The 23,659-nt window shown below is 43.5% G+C and overlaps 2 protein-coding genes across 3 annotated transcripts in view; both read left to right on the top strand.

The window, feature by feature from the left end:
• The window catches only part of LOC136943259 (cGMP-dependent protein kinase 1-like), a 53,137-nt gene extending 42,277 nt beyond the window's left edge, over window positions 1-10,860 (top strand). For both annotated transcript variants that reach the window (XM_067236520.1, XM_067236519.1), the window contains exons 8-18: window positions 3,246-3,311; window positions 4,399-4,473; window positions 6,954-7,050; window positions 7,178-7,317; window positions 7,729-7,818; window positions 7,997-8,138; window positions 8,286-8,449; window positions 8,550-8,672; window positions 8,757-8,819; window positions 9,374-9,440; window positions 9,569-10,860. In XM_067236520.1, coding sequence (XP_067092621.1) covers window positions 3,246-3,311; window positions 4,399-4,473; window positions 6,954-7,050; window positions 7,178-7,317; window positions 7,729-7,818; window positions 7,997-8,138; window positions 8,286-8,449; window positions 8,550-8,672; window positions 8,757-8,819; window positions 9,374-9,440; window positions 9,569-9,667 — 1,126 coding nt within the window. In that variant the 3' untranslated portion in view covers window positions 9,668-10,860. The remainder of the gene's footprint in view (window positions 1-3,245; window positions 3,312-4,398; window positions 4,474-6,953; window positions 7,051-7,177; window positions 7,318-7,728; window positions 7,819-7,996; window positions 8,139-8,285; window positions 8,450-8,549; window positions 8,673-8,756; window positions 8,820-9,373; window positions 9,441-9,568) is intronic.
• Window positions 10,861-13,840: 2,980 nt separating this feature from the next.
• Window positions 13,841-15,637, top strand: LOC136943455 (dickkopf-related protein 1-like). Its single transcript, XM_067236787.1, has 4 exons — window positions 13,841-14,104; window positions 14,228-14,369; window positions 14,519-14,641; window positions 14,784-15,637. The coding sequence occupies exons 1-4, from the start codon at window positions 13,889-13,891 to the stop codon at window positions 15,047-15,049; spliced, it is 747 nt and encodes a 248-aa protein (XP_067092888.1). The 5' UTR covers window positions 13,841-13,888; the 3' UTR covers window positions 15,050-15,637.
• Window positions 15,638-23,659: the final 8,022 nt, after the last annotated feature.

The following is a 23,659-nucleotide window of genomic DNA, read 5'->3' as shown; positions in this document are numbered from 1 at the left end:
TACCCTATATATGCAACAACATAATTGAATTCCTGAAATTCTGTCATGGCTTTTGATTTGATTTTCAATGCACCCCACCTCCCCTTCTGGAGGGGTCCAAGTATTCACTTAATCTAGATCTGTAACACCACACTTACTTTTCCATCATTGTCTGTCAGTTAATGTCAAGGAGAGCAACACCAGTTAACTTCTCTGTAAGAATGAAAGGATGTAAATTGTGCCATCCAGTGGCCATTTTGTGAAACTAATGTAAGTTTAAATGCAAACAAGATAAATACAAGTATTTATCTGGTTCATGTATCATGTGAATCATGGTTGAATCTAAGATCATGTTTATGATTCCAGGTCCATACTGTCAGTTTCCAGTATGTTCTCAGGTCTGTAGACAGATGGTTGGAACCACTTCATACGAGCTGGGAGGCTAATGAATATGGGAGATGAAAGATGACATGTCATTAAAATGAATGTGGGTTGACAGATTAATGATGCCAGCTAGGACCAAAACGGCAAAAAATCAGTGAAATCCTTTCACTCTGGAAATTCATAATCTTCCTCAATGAAATCTGTATATCGAAAAAAAAAAATCAAGCTGGTGCGTTGCTTAAAATTGCGCCCTTCACGACAACACATATGAAACACTTCCATGATTCCCTTCTGTCCTTTTCATCTATTAATTCATCAATCTCATTCTTATCTAACATGAATTCTTCTTGGGAAGGACATCTCAGAAGGACATCCACTTGGAGAAAGTCCCAGCATGCACCAGGGCTTCCTTACTGTAGCATTGTTATCACCCTGTCACAAGTGCTGTTGTCTAGGTCTGGCTGGAGGAGAGAGACTCTGATGGTCAAGCATATCTTCTCAATTTAAATACTGAACCCAACGTCTTTACTGGAGTTTTATCTTCAGCAGACTTGTTGCAAGTGCAAGAGCAGCTTTTTAATTAGGGCCATGTACGCCTAGGGCCATGAAGCTCACTAGCCTTCTACACGCTAACTCTCTGTAGCAGCAGGAAACAATGCCTTTGATCTTCAATAACAAACCACAAATGGCTGCTTTAGCCTGCCATGTTGGTTTGGTTTCAGAGAGTGGTGTCACAGATTTGTGACATTTTCGATGTGGGTCTCCATCTGTATTTGGCTGTGTGTGTGCTTGTGTGTATACTTTTGTTGTCTAATTAGTGTTCAAATAAGGGACAGAGTGTTTTTTCTGTGATTGGTGGAAGTTCCAGGAAATGGTACACCCTCAAACATAGCTGTGGTCCCTCATTGGACAACACCATGTGTGATGGCACATTCTTCCTGCCCCAGTATGAGGTCCAATTTGAGGTGTTGATCCATCAGCACCTCGGAGAATGTGTGCTGTGTTGAAATGAGCTGTCCTCTTAAGTGTGTGTGTGGGGGGAGTGTCTGAGGAGTGGGAAAGCTTGTTAAAAAGGAAAACATTTCCTTTTTAACATTCAAAAACATTTGATTGGTCCTGGTATCTCTCGACACACACGCACACAAATACACACACACACCCACCCCCACACACACAAATGTGCACATGCACACACGCTCTGTTTGTATAACCCATTCCCCGGGACATCAGATCACCCTCCAGTTGCCAGCTTAATCCATCCACTGGATATGAGCACCACAGGGTGCTGTGTGTACATGTGTGTGTACATGAGATTGATGTGTTTGTGGGTGCGCATGCGGGAATTGTGACAACTCAGACACATGCAGCTGCTTTGTGTGTGTTGACAAGTGTGTCTGTTTGTGCTAGGTTTTGTGCATGGGTGCGTGCGTGTGCATTTACAAGTTTGTAGGCGTATTTAGTCCTAATGATATTTTGAGCGAAGAAGTTAGAAAATGATTCATGCTGACAGATATGGTTAGCTTACGGCAGTAACATAATACCACATACATCAACAAGGGCGTGAGGTAACCATTTCCCCCCCAGGTGAAAGATACCATTCCCAAAACCTTTAAAAGGAAGTATTAGTTATGGAACTAAGTGTATATATAACTCATGGACCTGTGCATTGCTCTTGGTTAAATGATTAGTTTGTATTGCTTGAAGAATACAAATAGGGCTCGGGTGAATTTTCTCAAGAAACATTGGTTCTCCCTAGTGCTAAGACTAATGAAGCAGGTCATTATCTGAGGTGAGAACATAGATGTGAGTTTGTGTGTGTTTGTATTAAAACACATCAGTGTGGAAGAGACAATATGCCCACACATTGGCACTGCATCCCAGGGAGTTGACAGCAATGGCTCTGAGAGTGGTGCTCTGCTTGGCACATATTCACAGGTGACATATGGCAGGTGCTTAGAGAGACAAACACCTACCACTCAGGGTTTGGATGTTGGCCTCTTGTTAATTCACCCCCCCTCCCCTTAGCAACTATAACCACTCTTATCCTCTTATGTGCTCTCCTCACTTCTCCTCCTCTCCTCATGTCTCTGACAAAGCAGAGCTTGTTGTTTCCCCAGCAGCTGTGACCTTTTCCAGGGGTGTGTTTGTGTGTTGAGTGTGTGTGTGTTGAATGTGTGTGTTGAGTGTGTCTTTGGCGAATGACTATTTGGAGGATTAAGGCATAGACTGGATAGAGAACATGCACAGGATTGTCACCTCTCTCCCTATGAAATACAGGGCCCTCTGTCTGTGTGTGTGTGTGTGTGTGCTATCCTCCTCTTGGTCAAGGACGAGAGTGTGTGTTCAGCAAGTTAAACAGAGTCAGTTGAGAATGCGCTGGTCTGGAATACAGCAGAAGCGTTTATTCTGGTTTAATAGTCTACAGAGAATCGGAGTGTGTTGTTTTTGGGGTGGAATCAGAGAGCCGCCATAACCTTTCTTGGCCTGGATATAGCCTTTATATGGAATTCCCCTCAAAGTGCTCAATTTTTTGTCTCTAGTGTGTGTTCAAGTGCACTGCACCAGTCGTACAGACCCGGTTAGACTTTTGGACCTTTCAGCTGTGTGTGTGTAAGGTGTGTGTGTGTGTGCAGTGGGGGTACGGTAGGACATGGACCCCTGGGACTCAGACTTAAACTCCTGTGACTGGGGAGACTCCGAGAAGTCGTCTTCATCCTCTGATGAGGATGAAGATGAGATTGATGATGTCACAGACAATACAGAGTAATGCTGGTTTCACAACTCCAGTTGAACTAGATTGGCACTCACTGTGGATGGTTTTAGTACTTTGTATGAACCTGCCTGTCGCTGATAACCGATTGTGCGTATGTGTGCCTTTACAGTGAGGACGTCAGGACAGCAAACTTTATTGCTGCAGAAACGGTCACCTGTCTGGTCATCGACAGAGAGTAAGTATGAACAACAGCCTGGGACTACCTAGGTGTCAACACGTTTCTAATATGGATAACACAGTGCATAAATGCATTATTTTACTCTAATCTGATGTGTTTTCTTTTTGGTCCAATGTGAAATCCTGTGAACTGGAAAGTACTAACATACACACACCACTGTAAGATGATGTAGGGTCTTACTGGGACATGTTTGTCTTAATACCTCTATACTGAGCTGGGTTGTGAAAGCGGGCAGCAGGTTGGGTAGTGTGCGTGTGTTAGCTGACACCAGGAGTCCCCTTTCTCAGGCAGAAGACCACACATGGCTGTGCTCTAAGTGAGTGTGGAGTAAGTGAGTCACCCATGGTGAGAGCGATGTGATTATTATGGTTTGTCAACCTGTCTATCACACATGCGGCTGATGCTACCCTCAACCGCACTAACTGTGTGCGGTACTTGCAGTGTTAAAGGGGGGAGAATAAGAGGCCATTTATGTTGGGTAACTCTGATAGGCCAATTAAGACTGCTTCATCAGATCAGAGATGAACTGAAACTAATACACCAATTAGCAATGTTTACTTTTCATGTTGACTTCTAATTTACGTCAAAGCCAACTTCTTTGTTGTGGGCTATTCTTCCATTTGATGTGTGTTCGAATTTTCAATCCTTAAATAGAACTTCTGCCCAGACATGTCAGCCCAACTCTACCATTGCAGACTATGCTTAGAAATTGATCTTTGAAGTAGGATGATAAATATTTCATGGCTTGTGGCTGTAGTTTCATAACTGCCTGAGAGGAGACAAACAGAAACCCAATGGCATTAATTTAGCTTTCACATTTATTTAAGCTCTAAACAATGTTTAGTTTCTCTTTGTCTTCTCTACTTACTTCTTGTGTTGAAAGATAAGCAATCCCCTTTGTGACATGTTGTAAAAGGGCTATACAAATAATTCATTTGATTTGATCTCCAGTCGCATTTTAGCTATCTTATATCCCATTAAATATGGTCAATGAACCATGGAAGAATCCCCTCTAGAACTGATGGGAAATTTGATCTTGCGGGTTTCATAAAAATCCATATAGGTCTCTCTTTCTGTGTTGCAGCTCATTCAAACACCTGATTGGAGGGTTAGAGGATGTCTCCAGTAAAGGTCATGAGGATGCTGATGCCGATGCCAGGTAAAGTCAGACAGGCACCTCTTTGTCTGTCTAATCATTTCTCTGTGCATGCTCACTGGTCCTTCAGGCTAATGTCAGGGTTTCAAAGTACACCGTCACTTATTATTCCCCTTCAACCTCCTCCTCCACACTTTCCCATCAAGTCCCCTTAGGATTTGAAGTGTGTTTGTCAACATGAACATCTGCTATCATACCAAAAGATACACATATTTGTGTAAGTGTGGTATGTGACATAGCATATTACTGTATTAGCATACCAAAATATTGTTTGCCTTGGATAAAAGTATAAAAGAACAAATGTAACAAGGCTGTTGTCTTTCGACCGACGAGGAGCTCTACATTATTGGAGAGGAACTCTTTTTAACCACAGACATAAGAGAGTACTTGAGTTTGACAGGGCTGGCAGCTCAGGCTGCTGAGGAGTTGGGGGGGATAGAGAGGGTGCCAGCTCAGGCCTAGTGGGACATGGTAAGGAGAAACCAGAACTAAGTGTGGAACACTGAGGAGAGATCAAGCTAAGAGTAACATAATATACTAGAAAGAAAGACTTATCACCATAGTCAGAGAGATTTATGACAGAAGAGATGTATTGAGTTATGTGGTCACTCAGCACTAGTATTGTGATCATCTTAGAGCAGGAGGAAAGGAGAGAGACTGGTGAGTGGCCGGTCATTGGCACTCATGTGAAGCACCACAAATGATACCAATGTCTACAGGCTCCAACCCAAGTCAATAGAGGGCCAAATGGAATGGGACCACACCAATATGGCTACAGTCAGGTTACTTTCAGCTTTAGAAGTAGACATCAGGAAAGACACAAACTAGCTCCACCAACATATTCCAAGTTTAGTCTGATGGTGAGTTTGCCTTTGATATTCCTCCCTATTCTCCCATATCCTCTTCAATAAATAAGTCCCCTCTGCTTTCCTCTTTCCTTTGTCACATCAAAGGATGCTGCTTTTGTCACTGATTAAGATGGCTGGTTCATCGCTGTGTGTGTGCGTGTTTCCAACCCAGCTTAGCATGTTTGCCTCTTCACAGGCAAGGCTGTCGCTGGTGGAAAGCCAGTCTCAAACCGTCACTGAGATGGAAACAGTTTTTAATTGGTCACAGTGGGCTCAACACCATGCAGCAGTATCTTAACCACACAACTCACTCCTCTCGTCTCTCTCCTCAAAGAAACCTCCTTGTTTATTAGTTAAGCAGTCTTTTTTTCTTTTCCTCTGCTATTCTTTTGCTGGTCCCTCTGTCAGCAGTATGGGATTTATTCATAATAAGAAATAGCTTGCTGATTTTTTTTTTCAGGCAACAAATATTCAGGCACTATTACATAGTTTTGTAACACAGAAACTGGTGAAATAGTGAGGTAAACAAATTCCGATGTTAACTGCAAAAGGTTGTATACATTTGCATGCATCCTGGTATTTAGTCAATAAAACAGCTTGACACAACAGTCAGAAACAGAGCAAACTGCTTTTCCGAGAATTATTGCAGAACGTATTACAGAAGTAATAAGAGAAACAGAGAAAGTTTCTATGTTATTTTCCTCATTACTCTACATATTTATTGGCTTAAGTTCTTTTAACTTTCTTTTACTTCCATTCAAACCAACTGGATGTCAGCTACTGTTCTGGGTTAAGCTATGAGGAAAATGGTACAAGCACACCATCTAGTGGTCAGTATATTTATGCAAAATGCTTTATAATATATATAATATGATTTATAATGTTGCCGCCACCAAGAAAAGGCTCTGACAAGTTGCGAGCAGAGAGGGCAAGCTTGTGGGAAGGCCCAGGAACTAAGGTCAGGGTCAGGTGAGCACCACTGCCTTGTTAAACATTCCCTCTGAGAACCCAAACGGTCAGACAAGACAGCTGGGAATGACGTGAAGCTTAAGGATCGTTCTCCTACCGTCAACCGTGTGGCAATTCTTTTTTACACGCCCTGTATTTTAAGACTGCGAGTTTGAGGCTTAACACATTTAAACTGCCACTGGTCTTTACAGTGGAAAACCCATAACCTTGCACGTGCTGGTGGCTGTTTTCCGGGCTGTGGACTGCCTCCGCACACGCCAGCTCACGGGGCCTCGTGTCTCACAGTCCCTCTTTTTCTGTGTGACCCAGAAAAGTCTTCGTCCTCTGGGCTCAAGCCCTATCCGCTCTGATCCAGCAGATCTAAAACCTGATCTGATCAGGCCCCCTAGGATTAAACAATGAGTAGGGGGTGGGGGGGGGGCTGGGGCTGGCTATCAGAGTTTGTGACAGGCTGGGGGCCAGGTGTGTTCTAGTTGGCCCCTGCCAGCCATGTCATTGGAGACACAGAAGCGTATGTGTGTGTAACTGGGTGTGTGTGTGTGCGACGGGGACATCTGCTTTCTCTGGACGAACGCTAACCCTAACCCTGGGGACAAAGGACAGCAAGGCTGCTGTTCCTTTCCACTCCTTTCATCCCTGTGCTGTTGTCTGTTCTTGTCCCCAAAGGTACGAGGTAGAGAATGCCTTCTTCTTCAGCATCAACCTGGCTGACTTTAACATCATCGACACACTGGGCGTCGGGGGCTTTGGCCGCGTGGAGCTGGTAGGTCACCGCTCACCATCTCCAACAGTTCAGCATCCACGGGCTCGGAATGTGGAAACGCATAGGCAGCCGGGGCGCGATGACATCTCTCGTTTGCCGTCTCCCGTTCTTTTCCTGGCGCGCTCAGGTGCAGCTGAAGAGCGACGAGACCAGGACGTTCGCCATGAAGATCCTGAAGAAGAGGCACATCGTGGACACGAGGCAGCAGGAGCACATCCGCTCGGAGAAGCTCATCATGCAGGAGGCCCACTCGGACTTCATCGTCAGGTAGACACGCTCTCTCTCTCTCTCTCCTCAGCTTTCTCCGTCAAGCCAATTCAATTCGATATGCTTCATTGGCACGATAGTTCGGGTTAAATAATGCCACCTCAGCAGTCCGGAGTAAAGGGACAACATATGTTATTAGGTACACACATCAGATAACAAACATGTTTGATCAATCATCAAACAAACTATTATAAAATGTCAAGTAATAAATAATGCATAATTATAATAATTTATCACTTTCCATTAAAATTTTAAGTGACACGTAACATACTGTAAAGTATACCTACATGCTGTACAGACCTGTACATATATATATAGATACACACATGCATATACTGTTTATCTGTTTACTATGTCTCTTTCTTATTATGTTCAGGGATCTGATTGAGATTATGTGTATTTTTCCTCCAGACTATACAGGACATTTAAGGATAGCAAATACCTGTACATGCTGATGGAGGCGTGTTTGGGTGGTGAGCTATGGACCATTCTGAGAGACAGGTCAGTCTCATACACGGTCTGCTTCCCCTTGTGACCTCCACGTAACGTTTCAATTATTCTTTGCAATGTGCCACTTGTGACTCCTATCAATTCCTCATCTCGAAACCTTGAAAATCAGGAATGTGTGTGTTCACCTCTGTGTCGGTCTAGTGACTGTATTCGTCTCCTAATTCTCCAGAGGTTCCTTTGAGGACTCCACTACAAGGTTCTATACTGGGTGTGTGGTGGAGGCCTTTGCGTACCTGCATTCCAAAGGTATCATCTACAGAGACCTCAAACCAGAGAACCTCATTCTGGATCACCGGGGCTACGCCAAGCTGGTGAGGAAAAAGGAGAGCCTAAAGACTCACTTCTATCTCTAACTGGTTGTTCAAACGAGCCCAAGCCTGAACATGGGCTCTCAACATTTCACACAAGCCGAACCCCTGGCCAATGCTAAGTCTGTGGGAATGTTTGTCTTCATCCAGGTGGATTTCGGCTTTGCAAAGAAGATCGGCTTTGGGAAGAAGACTTGGACATTCTGTGGGACTCCAGAGTACGTGGCTCCTGAGATCATCCTGAACAAGGGCCATGATATCTCTGCTGACTACTGGTCCCTAGGCATCCTCATGTTTGAACTTCTCACTGGCAGGTAAACCACAAACATGGACGAGGCTTTTTAACTTCTGTCCTACTTTTAGTCATTTAGGACTGTTGTCAAAAGATTTGATCTCTCCATCCCTTCCCTCCAGCCCTCCTTTCTCTGGACCAGACCCCATGAAGACCTACAACATCATCCTTAGAGGCATTGACATGATAGAATTCCCAAAGAAAATTACCAAAAACGCTGCCAATCTCATAAAGAAGCTATGCAGGTGAGTACCTGTCTCGTCTCATTTGGAACAATCTCCCAGTGTTCTTTGTGATCCTCCAGTCTGACAACATCTGTCTGTGTCTAGGGACAATCCTTCGGAACGCCTCGGAAACTTGAAAAACGGAGTCAAAGACATCCAGAAGCACAAGTGAGTTCATAGAACGCTCATACACAGTTTCGTAGACACAGATCTAACAAGAACATGCTACAATTATAACAGGCAGCCTAATGCTGCGCTGTTGCCCCAGGCTTTGGTAGGACGCGCTAGGCGGCTATGGCTTTACCTGCTGCTCGTCTTGGGTCAATGAGTCCAGAAGCCGGCTAAAGATATGATCCTTTATTCCAGGGATTTGGTACAATTAAAACATCCATACAGCACGAGTAGTTGTTGCAAACTCCGCCATAATCAGAATCAGATCTGATTCTGATTATGGCGGAGTTTGCAACTAAAATTAAAACATCCATACAGCACGAGTAGTTGTTGCAAACTCCGCCATAAACGGTCGAAACCATTTGCCCTTCCGGGGTCTACACCTGGCACTACCTGTCTCCCCCTGGCTCATATAGCCGAGCCAAACAGCGCCACCCAGTGTACAGCCTTAACCATACCCCACAATACCATTACATATTTGGTACCATTACAACAATTCTCGAGGGCCTTATTTAAAGACCACAGACTGACGCATACACTTTATTTTGCAGATGGTTCGAGGGCTTTAACTGGGAGGGTTTAAAGAAGGGCACGCTGACCCCCCCGATCATCCCCAACGTGAGTAGAGACGCCGGCAGCCCTGCTGCCCCCGCAGCAGCCCTACGAAAAACACCAGTCATTCACTGAAAGCAATTGCTTCCTAAATGCCCACCGATTGGTTCATTGTGTCTTTACCTGTCCATCAGGTGACCGCGCCAACAGACACAAGTAACTTCGACAGCTTCCCAGAGGACAACGAGGAGCCACCCCCGGACGACAACTCTGGCTGGGACACCGATTTTTAAGCTTCTCCTCCACATGCACATACCAAAAAAACATCTTCAGGATATAGCTGCATCTTAAAGACTGCGTTCACATGAGTAGGAGGAGAAGAAGAGGAAAGAGACAGACGGCAAGCCCTCGGGGTCACCGATATGCCTTCGCTACGTTGGGACTCTGAGACTGTAGCACTCCCCTCAGTGTTCTGTTTCACACACTCTCTCTCTCTCACACACACACACACACACACACAGACAGACACATATACACACATGCACAGACCCACGGGAACAAACAACTCACACACACACAACATGAGACAATGAGTCATAGAGCGAGACCACTTCCGTCCATTAGGCAGAGATGAGGATTGCAGGTGAAATATTAAAGAATATAAGAAAGGGAGAGGGGGGAAAAAAAGACTATGATGAGAATGAGGGTGAAATTGAATTTTATTTTGCTGCCACACACCTTTACTGCTCTTAAAAAGGTTGGCCAGAACCGCTGTTCTTTCCCAGACTGCTGTAGCTGTTGTGTGCCCTGCAGTAGCTTGTCTGCATCGCTGGTCGCTGGTCGCTGACTCACCTGGAAAACTGAAGTCCCATCTCAGCACTGGGTCTAGGAAGTCAAGCAGGTACTAAGTGCTTCAGACCAACCTGAATGTTCCTGTACCTCCTCTTGTTACTGTGAGACAAGCATAGGTTGTAAGTACTGTACATACTATTTGAAGTTACATTCTCACACATGCACATAAAGTAGACAACAATCATCGATTTAGAACAACTGCATACCTTAATGACGCACAAGTGCTGTTTTGTGCTTTTGACAGAAAACGTATGACCCTTCAAGTGCCCTGCCAGCTTACCAGCTTATGTTACACAGACACACAAACAGACACTCAGCAAACACACATTACATGTAAGCAATGTGTTTTTATGCAGTTAATTCCACTAAATTCATCAACAGAGATGCTCTGACTAACTACAATTTTAAGGTATGTGAGAGCCAATAGATTTCCGTTGAACCATTAGTTCAAATGAACATCAACCATACTTATTTATAGCTGATTCCTTTGTTACTTTTAACAAATAATGAATGGCTCAATATATTTCAAATGCATTTTTGGGAACAATGTAGACAGTAATCTCACTCCATAATTATGTAGACACAGTGTTTACTAGGACTTTGGTGCTGTAATAAAAAGGTGATATTGTTTAGAGCCCTGGTTATTGTTTTTGTTGTATTGCTTGTGATTTTATGCACTTGATTTCCTTAGAAAATGTGCTTATTGTGTTGGTTTGTATAAAATGACTTGTTAATTAAGTGACTTTTACAAGAGTGCTATTTCTGTAATATAATGGTTTATTCACCACCTGATATAACCCTAGGCCCAAAAATATTTAAGTCACACAATTCAGAAAAACAATCAAGAATTTATTGTCACACATGCCTTATTGAAATGACTATGGGTAAACTCTAGACTTTGAAAATTCATCCCATGTCAGTTGGTCTCGAAGCCGTGCTCTGACGACGAGTGGTGAATGGTCAGCGATGTTCTATTTTGTGGGAGCCACAAACCCTTTTACTAGTTCCCTCATTATCATATTCTCTCTATAGGTCAGTCTGTCATTCCCCTGTCCCATTCCAACCACCAATTACAATGGCCGACCAATAGGACAATGCAAGTGCCTTAAATCAATGGCATCCCAAAATTAACATGGCGTCACTGTTTCAATGCTGCATGAACAAAGAACCACCTCAAACCTGTATGTGTCCTCTTGGCTCTCTGCTGGCTGCTTCCCATGGGCCCTGTTACAATAAAACACATGAAACACTATGAGGGCACATCTTCTTTTTTTTACATAAACAATTGTTCTACTTCATTTCACTATTCAGTTCCTCAGACACAGTTCTGTGGAATGCGCTTTCAAGTTATGTGGAATCTATTGTGAAAATAGATAGGAAGAAGGAGATATTTACTGTACACCTGGTCTATCCTGTTTTTATGGATTGGCTAAATCTGAAGACTGAGAGCACATAAGGAAGGATGCACCTCTCACATTGACCCCGTCCTGATACCAATCACCCTCTGAACAGGAAAACGTGGAAGGAGAGTGGGTGAGGCTAAAGGGACTGCAGCATTAGCACAAACTTAATTATATTATATATATGAAGACACACTATCATTAACCCCCAGTTAACCTCCTGATAGCGTTCGGGCCAGTTTGACCCTTTTTAAAAATGTTACTGCATGGAAAAACATTTTAATTGTATTCTTTCATGACACTTCATATTCTCGATATCCTCAACATTTAATAAATGGGCACAAATAAATAAATAGTGACCACTTTTTTAATGTGTACATTTTCGGATTTATCTGAAAACTAAATGTAGATTGGTTGCAATTTAACGGTCACATTGTTGATAATGAGATTTGCGTTCTCGGAAAGGACCTCTGACATGAGAGATGTAATGACGATCACTCAGACACTAGAGGACGCCGTGTGTCTGCATTCCGTCATCAAACGACCAAACGTGTTGGCTCGTGGACCGATTCTAATGATGCATAATTCTGTATAAAATATTAGTTTTACTAGTGCACCTTAATGCTACTGCATATAAGAACAATTTTCTCTTACTCCAAGGAAGGTGTATGTAACGTATACGTTTTCATCCATGCGGAAATTGACTCTTTCCTAATGTCCACAATCAGGTGACACCTTCGTGAGATTAAAGATCAAGGTGCATCAAAGGCGGTCACTTAAAAAGTAGTAGCCTAGCAGTTAGTGGGTCGTTTAGATAAAAGAAACATGGCAATTCACGAGATAAAGTGCTATATTTGTCAATAGGAAGACAAATTCTACCACCAGATGATGTCCATGTGCTAAGGTTGTTTTCTGTCTTCCTGTGAAACCTTGGCGCATAAGGCACCTGTTCATTTCAAAACCTTATCTATGTGGTTCTGTAGCCTACATGTTTAAGATTAAATCCGTGTTCATAACAAAACAGTGGAAACAAATAGTATTTCTGAAAACGTTCCTAAAATGTGTTCCTTACGTTCCCAAATGTTATTACGATTAAAACATAATGCATCCTACTGAAAGGAACTATTAGTCTAGAATCTACACTGATTGTTTTGTTTAGGTTTATACAATAGACGGGCCGGATCACATAATTGAAAGAATGCGGATTAGTTGAATTGTGTCGTTTCTTCCCCAACCAAGTCATTCCATTCCCCTAGTTTGAGGGATCATCAGAGTACGAGAGATCAGAGTTGTCTTTCATCTCGAAGTGCCAGTCAGCTCTGAAAGACCTCTCCACGGAAGTCCATTAATTCGGTAAACTTTTCACACCCCTTAATGGTCCACATATCTTACATTGATGTCCGCCGCTAGTGTAATCAAGCACACTTAAAGGATAATTGCCCCTTTACAATCAGAAGGATCAAATGAAGTAGTTAATCGACGGAAAGTAACTTCAATCACCGTTTACACACAGCCAGCGGGCTGTTAGGCTACTTGAATGTCAAAGGAATGTCAACGCACCATCAGAAAACTTCATCTGTATCCGCTACAGTTGAACATCAAAATACCACGATTGAAGATGTTGAATATGAATATCCACACATCCGTCCAATGTTAGTATTATAATTTGTTTTAAGAAAGACTTCCTTCCACTCTAGTTGTGCGTAAAAGTTGGATTGGATTTGGGATAACCTAGTAGTGATTAAATGGAAACGCCAAAATAGTAAAACTAAAACGTAGGCTACATAGGAATGTAAAAAGTACACAAATAACATATACAAACAAAATAAAATATGTAGTGACTACTACACTAAACAACCTCTGGTAAAATATGTTTCCAATAACCGTAGCATAAGAATGCACGTGGTGTGCAATCTTATGAGGACAGTCACAGACTTGTTGATCAGTACTACAGACAAACATTGTGAAACTCAATTCTAAATTGATTGCCATTTCCGTACAGTGAAGCTTAGGCGCCTTTGAAATTCCACCCTCCGCCTTTGTTGTGCACTCCTAGGGGCGGGAATACAAACAACTCCACATGTATAAAGACAGCATCACGGTGTAGTGAGTCAGGAGATCTCCAACTACCCTGCAACAACCACTTTGGAACTGCGAGAGGATTCAAGTATAACTTGGACATTTTTGCTGAATACTTCCCTGAGGCAAAGGATTTTACGCATCTCATCCTGAACCGACCAAGAGAGAAAAGAAGGAACAGGCATGTCTCAACTGTCAATGCGTCGTTTTATGGCCCTGTATCTTACGCTACTCGGATACGTTGGGGATACTTACGCCGGTTCGGTCTTAGTGAACTCCAACGCCATTAAAAACTTGCCTGGTGGCGGGGGTCCTAATCCTGCCCACACAGTCAGCCCGAGCCCACGTTCCCCATCATCTGGTAGCGATGGCCAGAGGTTGGTAGTAGACACAGTACAGGTAAGCCCATGTCTCCAATTAACCGTGCGCAGTTCCTAAAATGTATAGAAAATCTTGTGTCATCTCCAGGCATTTCATATCATTATAGTCACACCTATCTTCTGTTCCGTTTCATCATTACAGTCAAATACATGTGCGGATGATGACGAGTGCGGGACCGATGAATTTTGCAACGATGTTAGAGGCGCGTGCCTTCCATGTCGAAAGAGCCGCAAGCGATGCGCTCGGGACTCGATGTGTTGCGGAGGGAATCATTGCATTAATGGTGAGCTCTTTGGCCTACTCATGTTCAGAAAGTTCCAGAAAGTAAATATAGAAGTGCAGCTCAATTGTATATGTATAGTTTTGTGATTCCCATTTGAAAAAAACAAAATGTTTTACTCATGAAGTGACTAACATGTTTGGCGCCTCTAGGTGTGTGTCAGGCTGGTGAGATGGATGTCATGGACACTATCAGTGTGGGAAACAGACACAACCACACCATAGACGTCCATGCTAAAAGTCCTACACAGGGACATCAAGTACATTCTGTCAAAGGTAGGTGTGCGCACTGCAGATAGGAGCAACATGACCATGTTGACTGAAAGACTCAATTGTTTATGTGACGGAGTACACCTCATTGACACAATGGTACAACAGCAAACCGTTTCCCTCACAATCTCTTTCTCTCTTGCTTCAGGTCTGGAGGGGGAGACATGCCTGCGCTCCACAGACTGTTCAGAGGGACTGTGCTGTGCCCGCCATTTCTGGTCGCGTATCTGTAAGCCGGTGTTGACGGAGGGCCAGGCGTGCACGCGCCACCGGAGGAAGGGCTCCCACGGCCTGGAGCTGTTCCAGCGCTGTGACTGTGGCGACGGCCTCGCTTGCCGACCAGAGAGAGGGGAACGAGATCACGCCGTCAGCAGGACCCAAGCCCGGAACCTACACACCTGCCAGAGACGCTGACCCACACACACACACACACATATGTAGACACTGCACTGGAACGTACACATATGTCCCAGATGCTGACACACGCAGTTAATCACACACACACACACTGCCGGGGTTGCTGACATTGACTCCACCAACTGAAACCTGCCAAGCGTCCAAGATGCTGACACTCACACTCCACCAGGACGGTAGCAAACAGAACAGATCCAAAAGGAACGTGATACACCCAGAGGGACGCAGAGTTCTGACCTGGAACTATCTGGTTCCCCACCATCGGAAACAGAATCGGAAATGAGGATGCAGGCGATGAATCCATGTCATCATAAATGGCAGTACTGTTATGTTTCTCTTTTTATGAAACTTAAAGCCTTGATTATTGCAGTAAATTACTGTATTATAATTATAATGGGGGTTGCACTTAAGTGAGCTATCGAACTCCATCATCACCAATATTATACACTCCTGGTGTTGTATGGTTCTCTTCCATTATTGTAAATGTGTACACAAAATGTTATATACAATGTAATGTAAATGTCTATATTTTTAAGTTACATGTAAAGAAAATGTGAAGATGTTTTATTAAAATCAATGGTCTGATAACATTATTGAATTGTCTCTTATTGTATTCAGTCCCGATTCAGCTTTTAACTAAAACTATGAGGCAGCTACTAACTGAAAGAGGAATGTGTTTTTTGTTCTTTTTTTCGCATTCCAAGCTCGCAACCTTTCCAAGAAAGGAAGAGTTAGTATTGTAATTATCACTACACCAGTTGTGTGAACTCAGTAGAATGGATGGAAGCATGGCCTATTGGCCCAGATTCAGCTCATGTGTTACCCAGTCACATAGACATGCCTTCTCCCACTTACACACACACACAACACACACTAGTTTAGGTAAATGTTGAGGCTGTGATGTATTGTGTCAATCAGAGAGGACATCAGAGACCAAACTATACACAAACACATGTTGATGTTTTGACTATGACACATTACCACATAGTTCTATATATTTCCCACTGAAATCAAATAGTTCTAAACAGAATACTAGTAAAACATTTAGTTTCAAATTTGAATGATTTAAATCAATCATTTGGAAAACACATTTTCAGTGCAGGCAGGAAATATAATGCGGAACTAATATTTCAAAGGATAAGTAATAACACATGATGGTGTCATGCTGAGTGTTTACCCACCTTAGCCTTTGGTGTTCTTGGATAATATCTAATTACATAGACAGCTTGCTAGCCAGGCTAAGCCTCTAATTTTCCTCATCTTTCTCAATCTACACATAGCAACTTCATGGGAGAAAGATATTGTAGCTACAACACGACAAAGGGGGTTACGATGATGCAATCCCAGAGATCTCCATTCACATTCTGGTGGGCACGGTGTGGCACGCCACAGATCCCGGCATTGTGTTAAGGATGGGCTCTAATGTAGGAGCATCCAACCTCATATACCTGGCTGTCTGTAATTAAGACTGTCTGGATTACAAGATGGCGGGTGAGCAAATGACTGAGTCTTCTGACTCAGGAGGATTCTTTTGTTGACATTCCAGGCACTGTACATCAAAGGGAACATGCTGGAATGGGAGTTTGATTTCGTGAACAAGCAAAGTAGAAGTTCATGTCAGAGCTCACCACCTTGAATGGAGAAACCATTTTTTTTTACAGCGTATGGCGGAGTGAGATAGATGGGATGTGTTTTCACACTGTGAATTGGGTTTATATAACCCTTATTTAAATCCATTTGTCATCTTTATGCTGTTATGGCATCCAAGTCATTTCTGAGGGGGTCCTGGAATCTGTGTGTGTGTGTGTGCCCAACCACTCGTCATTAGGCCAACCACACACTCCCAGTGGCCACAGGCATGTGTCCTGGCCAGGGGTGTACGTGTGTATTTGTCTGTGTATCTGTGCGTGCACTTGTGGTTACCCTTATTGGGATCCAACTCTGCAAAACTGTGGAACACAACCAACATAGTAACCTTGAATAGTTTGAAAGTCTCCGTCCCAGAAGGACCATCAAATCAGTGGCAGCCTTCCCAATGAAATAAGAAGTGAGCGGATTTGTGTTTACCAACGCTACTGTACAAGGGCTTGAAAGCAGCCACACTGGGAATGATCTGGGCGCTCACAATCATCATCCACAACCGTTCGTTTGATCTTATCAAGACGATCACACGAATAATATTGTTTGTCAGTCACCGTGACATATGATGTGTAATCTGCAATGACCTTTGCTGATAACGTTAAATCATTATTGATACAGTTACTGAGCCAGTTGTTTATTTAGGAGATTATTTTCATATCCCAGAGCCCAGGGACCTGGCGTAGTCATAGGTCAAACCTGAATCAAAAGATTGCTCAGTGTGCATATAATACTTAAAAGACAATAAAACAATACACTTGTTTGTTTTGAGAGCCTTATTCAAATCTCCTATCTAATTTCCACATCAGGCAGTTGAAATAAAGCTTTTCTCTGCTCAAGTACCTGGTGTATCTTCTGTTGTTATTGTAACAGGGTTGCCAAAGATCTTTGATACTGTGTCTTAAACAAGCTACAGAATCCATGGCACCTCCCAGAACAGGTGGCGTGTACAGAGGATTTATACGTGCTTCTTTGTCACATGAAAGGGGCATACATGTGGAATGTGGATCCAGAGCAAAACCCCGTTCTTATCAAAACATTATTCACAGGGAGATGTTATACCATTCGATGCTGTCACTGTTTATCTCCAGAGAAACACAATGCAGACTATTCATCATTGTGCAGCAATCACAGTATCTGCCCTGATTGCGCAACAGTGGAAATCTCCCCATCTCTGGGAAATTGTAATTAAACAGAGGACAGCTCTCAGTGTACGGTTGTGTTTGCATGTGTGTGTGTGTGTGTGTGCCCAACCTCTAAACGTGAAAACAAGTAAGGCGCACTGATTCAACTCCTGGATGACGTAAATCGAAAAGTTGGAACAGAGCCATGATTACAAGAAGTAAGGTTCATGTGTTAAAGGTTATGACACTCACAGGTAAGTCAGTCTTGCAGATTACTTTTCTTTAACTGTTTATTGCCATAAACTTACTGTACTTGGTTAAGCAGGGAGTCAGATGGCTGAGTGGTTAGGGAGTCGGGCTATTAATCAGAAGGTTGCCGGTTCGATTCCCGGCCTCGTGAAATGACGTTGTGTCCTTGGGCAAGGCACTTCACCCTACTTGCCTCGGGGGAATGTCCCTGTACTTACTGTAAGTCGCTCTGGATAAGAGCGTCTGCTAAATGACTAAATGTAAATGTAAGTATCTTAAACCCTGTGTGAAGAGAAAAGGAGGGGCATTATTTCTTCACACATTTCATTTGAATGGTTGGGGGGGCTTCCCATGTGGCAGCCAGGGGCCCAGTAGCTTTCTCTTTCTCCCCCTGGGAAGGTGCTCCATGCTGGACTGACTCTCCTGGGGGGCCCTGGGGTCTGGTTTGATCCAGGTTGGTGTTCCATTCATCTGGGCTTGACAGATGTGGTCCCAAGTCCCACTTTGGTGTTGTCACACCATGAACATTTTGACACATGAAGGAAGCTAAGAATAGAAGAAGAAAAGAAACAATGATTTATACTGTATCATATCAGATCACCTCCAGATCAAATAATGCCAATGGCCATCCAGTATTTTTATCCTCTCTGGTCTCTTCACCACCTGTACTTTCATCTGTTACTCAATCCCTCCATCTCTCCGCCCTCTCTCCCTTCTCGTCTCCTCCTTCCTGATGTTTCCAGATAGTGCAGCTCCTACAGCTGGAGCTCATTCACAGCAAACAATTCACCCATTGTTTATACAAATAGTAAGACAATATGCCATGTCTGTGCCCCTATGCCAGACAAAACAAAGTGAACAGATGTTCAAGGGGGGCAAAGTCACAGAGGGAAATAAAAATGCCAACTTTACATGAGCCTTGCTGCAGGCGGCCAGCTCCAGAGAGTTGGCCAGAATCCTGCTGGAGAAACGACGCCATACTCAGCCACAACCACATTGCGCAAAAGCCGCTTCACACGTATAATTTACTCATTATTTGTTAAAGTAAAAAAGAAGGTTGGTGTGAAGAGAGCCATGGTGGAAAATGAACTCTTACAGCGTGAATAATCATGATTCAGTAAAAGTTAAAAGGCAGAGCTGTTATTCTATTGTTGTAAAAGTGTAGACTCCAGTGGATAGTTAGATAGAACAGCTGATTTCAAAAGACACAACCGTTAAAACGTTTTTGAACAACCTTTTGGGGATATTTGGAGAGTCGAAAGAGACATAGACAGAGAATTGGGGTGACCATAGCTAATCTAGTATGCTCTCAACTGACACACCAGCCACTGGCCTTTCGCTGGGACAGGAAATATGTGTCTCAGAACCTTCTGTTTAATAACAGAGCTTTGGAAATGAAACTATGGAAGACAGTCTTCCACGGGAGATTAGTCTGTCTACCTGTCTGTCCCCCCCTTCCCTCCCACTCTCAGGGGACATGGAGAACATCACCCCTCACTCACCCTGGCCAGCACCCTAGCGCCCAAAAAGCAGCTTTAGCATCAAAGGCCTGAGTCCTACAGAAGCCCCCACCACCCCACCTCAGAGGGAAGCTCCCCTATCAGACAATGGCACAGTAATGGCCTCAGCACTCCCTCCATTGTCCTATTAAGAGTCATCAGGGCTTAATAAGGGAACGTTTGACCCCCTGCCCCCCCACTCCTCCACACCAAAAAAACCCTTGTGCTTCTTCCGCCACTCACCTCTTCCTTTGATACCCCCCCCCCCCACTTCTTCCCCTCATCATCCCTCCAACCTCTTAATGCCCCTGTTTGTTTTTCCTCCTAAAAAGACTGTCTTTAAACCCAACAAAGGAGAGGGTCTGGTGGGTGCACAATCTCATTTGCGTGAGGGACTTTACAAAGGTCTGGAGTCTGGAGAGTAGAATGAAAGGGGAGACTCGGGGACTTTGATCTCACCGAGGGGTAAATGGGCTGGATCCCCCTGCCCCTGCCCGGCTGGAGGGACCATAGGCTGAGATGGTGGGAGTCACAGGGGGTTAAATCAAAGGTGGTTGATCTACAAGAGGTCATCTCCAGCACATTAGTTCTCTGTCTAAATGTTGATTCGTTCACACCAACATCCTAGGAGCTTAGGGTGAGGTGTGTTAAAAGGCACACTCAATGACTGTTAAATGACTGTCAACACTCGTAAATTACCGCAGTGGTCAAGTTCAACTCTGTGAACACAAAGGCCCCTACTTAAATTCCTACAGCTCTTATCCTTTCTCCAAATAGAAGTCTCCAAAGATGGAAATAGTGAACATTAAGTATCAAGTAACACGTTTGTGTACATTTGGGGCTGGCATGATCAAAACGTTCTTACATTGAATATGTTTATCTGACAAATAACAGAGATTAGACAAGTATGCACATATTTATAGAGGTCTGAAGTTCATTTCAGACTCACTAACTTGCTCATCTTGCTCGGTTGCTCGATCCAGACTTGTCTGTCCTTGGTGCTAGCGAGCCCCCACTGTGTCAGGGTTGTGGGTTAGCGAGTGATCGAGAACACCCCACAGCCAAGCCATGGAGCAGTGTTGAGGTTGCAGCCTGTGTGTGTTCCTCCATTGTGGGTGGGAAACATCCCATTACTGTCATTCTCACAGCTGACATGACCAGTGAACCATCAATCTCCCCATAATCCAGGGTCCGGTTATCAGTGAAGATACCCAGTCCTCATGTTTCTGGTAACTGCTTACTTGTACATGTTAAGATGTATAACTCTGTTCTGATGAGAAAATCTAGTCACAAAGGTGAACCAAGTTTTAATACATACTATACATAAAGAACAATATATTTCATGGAGAATGAAAAATGATGTGTTTGCTTAGATTGATGGGTCAGACAAGTGGAACCATCTAGATTTCAACTGTAATGTCATTGGATACTTTATAGCGCCAGACATTCTCTAGCAGCCCAAATCTGAGGCCTTGATACCCAGTCCACAGTCATGTACATCACTTAGCCAAGTCTAAATGAGTTTGAATCCTTGGTGATATTTTTGGATCAATTTAGAGACTGTACCATGACGATCCAGCAGAATTCATCCTATGACTTTGATCTTGCAAACTACCAAAGTTCTAATCAGCACATTCTCTTGGTAAAAGCGTGTGTTACTATCACATTACACAGCCCTCAGTGCAGAGCAATGTAACTGAAATGTCCTAACATCTTATTTAAAGATTACTCAATTTACGGTTGGTAAGATAAAACTGTCCCCTATGAGCCATATGTTGGCTCCTTTTCTCCATGCGACTACGTTGTGATGTCAGTGTTCAGCTGCAACATCCCAATTTTTTTGTAACCTGCTACACCCCTGCTGATGTCACTGCTGTCACTACTGATCTCTGGTTGAGTTTTTGACCACTCCAATTAGCATTCCTAAGAGATAAACCAATGATCACTTAAAAGAAGAAAGCATAGTTAAGCTTGCAGGAAGTGATCTAAGAAGCTGATAGGGAGTCTTGATTAGCGAAGGGCTAACTCCATAATGTTTTAATTCAGCCATAGTCCCCCCCCCCCCCCCCCTCTGTGTCCCATCACCAATCTTGTTCTTAGCTATCTTCAAACTACTGCAATGTCCTGCGGCTACAAGCCTTATCATGTATTGATTATGTCTCTTAGATTAAAGGACCGACTTTCATTTCCACAAGAATGCGCCCCTCTCTTTGTGTCCATATGGAAACACTTCCCAAGCAGATTGGTTCTGTTCCCTTTTGGACAAGGTCCCGCTGGTCACAACAAGATTCACATGGACTTGTAACATCCCAATCTTCTGTTGATGGGACTTTGATATCTATTCAAATAGTTGGATGATGTATCTCTCTCTCTCTTTGTCCCATAGAAGTCACCCTTCCAGTATCTTCTTTCAAATGGTCAGAATGCCCAGCTAACGCGCAGAACAATAACAAAAAACACAGTCAGCAATTAATCTCTCTGTGTTGAGTTGCAAGAAGTGCACCCCTCTCTAGTTTGTCAAAAGTAATCTTGATTCCTCAAGGCAGTATGCTGGACTGGTAAACGCAGCCTCTTCCCTCTAAACCTTTCCAGACTTAATTCCATGTGCTGAGATGCAGAATTGCCTCAATGTGGGTTACAGACACAAATTACGGGCATTTTGTCTTGGGGTAATTACTAATATGCCACTGTTGTTGCCTGGCCTGCCAGTTTCTGGGCTGGAGTTTAAATGTTGGTTTTTACTTCTTTCGGCCTATGTGGTTCAGAACAGCTTAATCACAAAGCCACAGGCAGCTCAGTCATTTTGATAGGGAACCATGCTGGAAAGCTTCACATGTAATACTGTTCATGGCATTGTCACATGTACAAGTTGTTTTTCTCTCCAGTAGTGAAAGTTGTTTTGAAAACAATTGAAATGTTACATATGTCAAGGCCACTACCTTACCATATGGAAGGGAATTATTTTTGAATCGATGTATTGGAACATCCTCCCATAGTCAGCTACTTTGGAAGTAGACTGCTGAGGGGTGTATGGTCCAGAATAGGCTGATGCTAAAGGTAATGTATATCCTCTCTCAGATGAAAGGATGATATAGTATATAGGTAAAATATGTTGTGTTCGGATGAAAGGAGCCACGGCTCCATCAGCATGCTTCTACAATATTACTTCCACTTGTCCAGACCTGGCACCAATCACAGAGCCATATATCACGGAGATGTTCTCCAGAGATGAGCTCCATCTAGGGAGGGATGGGAGAGGAGGATGAATTAGAGGATGAGGATGAAAGACAGACAGTGAGAGAGAAAGGGGGGGGGGGGGGAGGGATAAAAGCCTATAAACGAACACTCAGAAAAACGAAGCCTGGGTAGATAGCAGAAATCCCCCATCTGTGGACATGCTGATAACATTACATAAACTTATCAGCTGGAGACAGATTCTCCGACAGTGTCCTGATCACTTCTCTGCCTAGGACACAGGTGCTTACCATCCCTTCCAAACAGCCCTGTGTACAAAAACGCATTACAGAAGAATTCCAAATAGCTAAATGACCGACAGTTAACGCCTGGGTTTCTCTGTAGCAGCCTCAGTCCAACTGGAATGGTCTGAGGCTGGTTACCAAGCGGGTCTTTTATGGAGCATACGAGCTGCAAGCCATCCAAAACAGCCACAAAGGAGGTTTTAAAACCCTGGCGTGTTTGTTAACACTGAGGCTTTGTCGAGCTCTGCATGTCATTTACAATCAATTTGATGCACTTAAAATTTGCTACCGTTGACTCCCGTGGCGCAATCACATAAACCAGGTCTTACAGAGTTTATTTGAGTACATTTGTTTAGCACGGGTGTTCTGAGACTTGAAACAGTCAGCACTTTGGCCCTTAGGACCCTTACAGCCTTGACATATAGTAGAATAGCTGCTGATTCATTTGGAAAACAAAACTCATTTGTGGTTCATAGGTGGGTAGTACAGAGTCTACCCTGTTTATGTGCCATGGCTGGTATACTTTTAACCAGCAACACAGTGGATCATGAGAAAAAAACGATTTTTCCTTCGCTTCTGCTTGCTCTTTCTCTTCAACTCATATTATCTTGCTCCTTACAC

This window comes from Osmerus mordax, chromosome 5 (genome assembly GCF_038355195.1).
Source record: "Osmerus mordax isolate fOsmMor3 chromosome 5, fOsmMor3.pri, whole genome shotgun sequence".
Taxonomy (NCBI): Eukaryota; Metazoa; Chordata; class Actinopteri; order Osmeriformes; family Osmeridae; genus Osmerus; species Osmerus mordax.
Note: the sequence above shows the minus strand (reverse complement) of the source record. Positions and strands in the feature narration are given on the sequence as shown.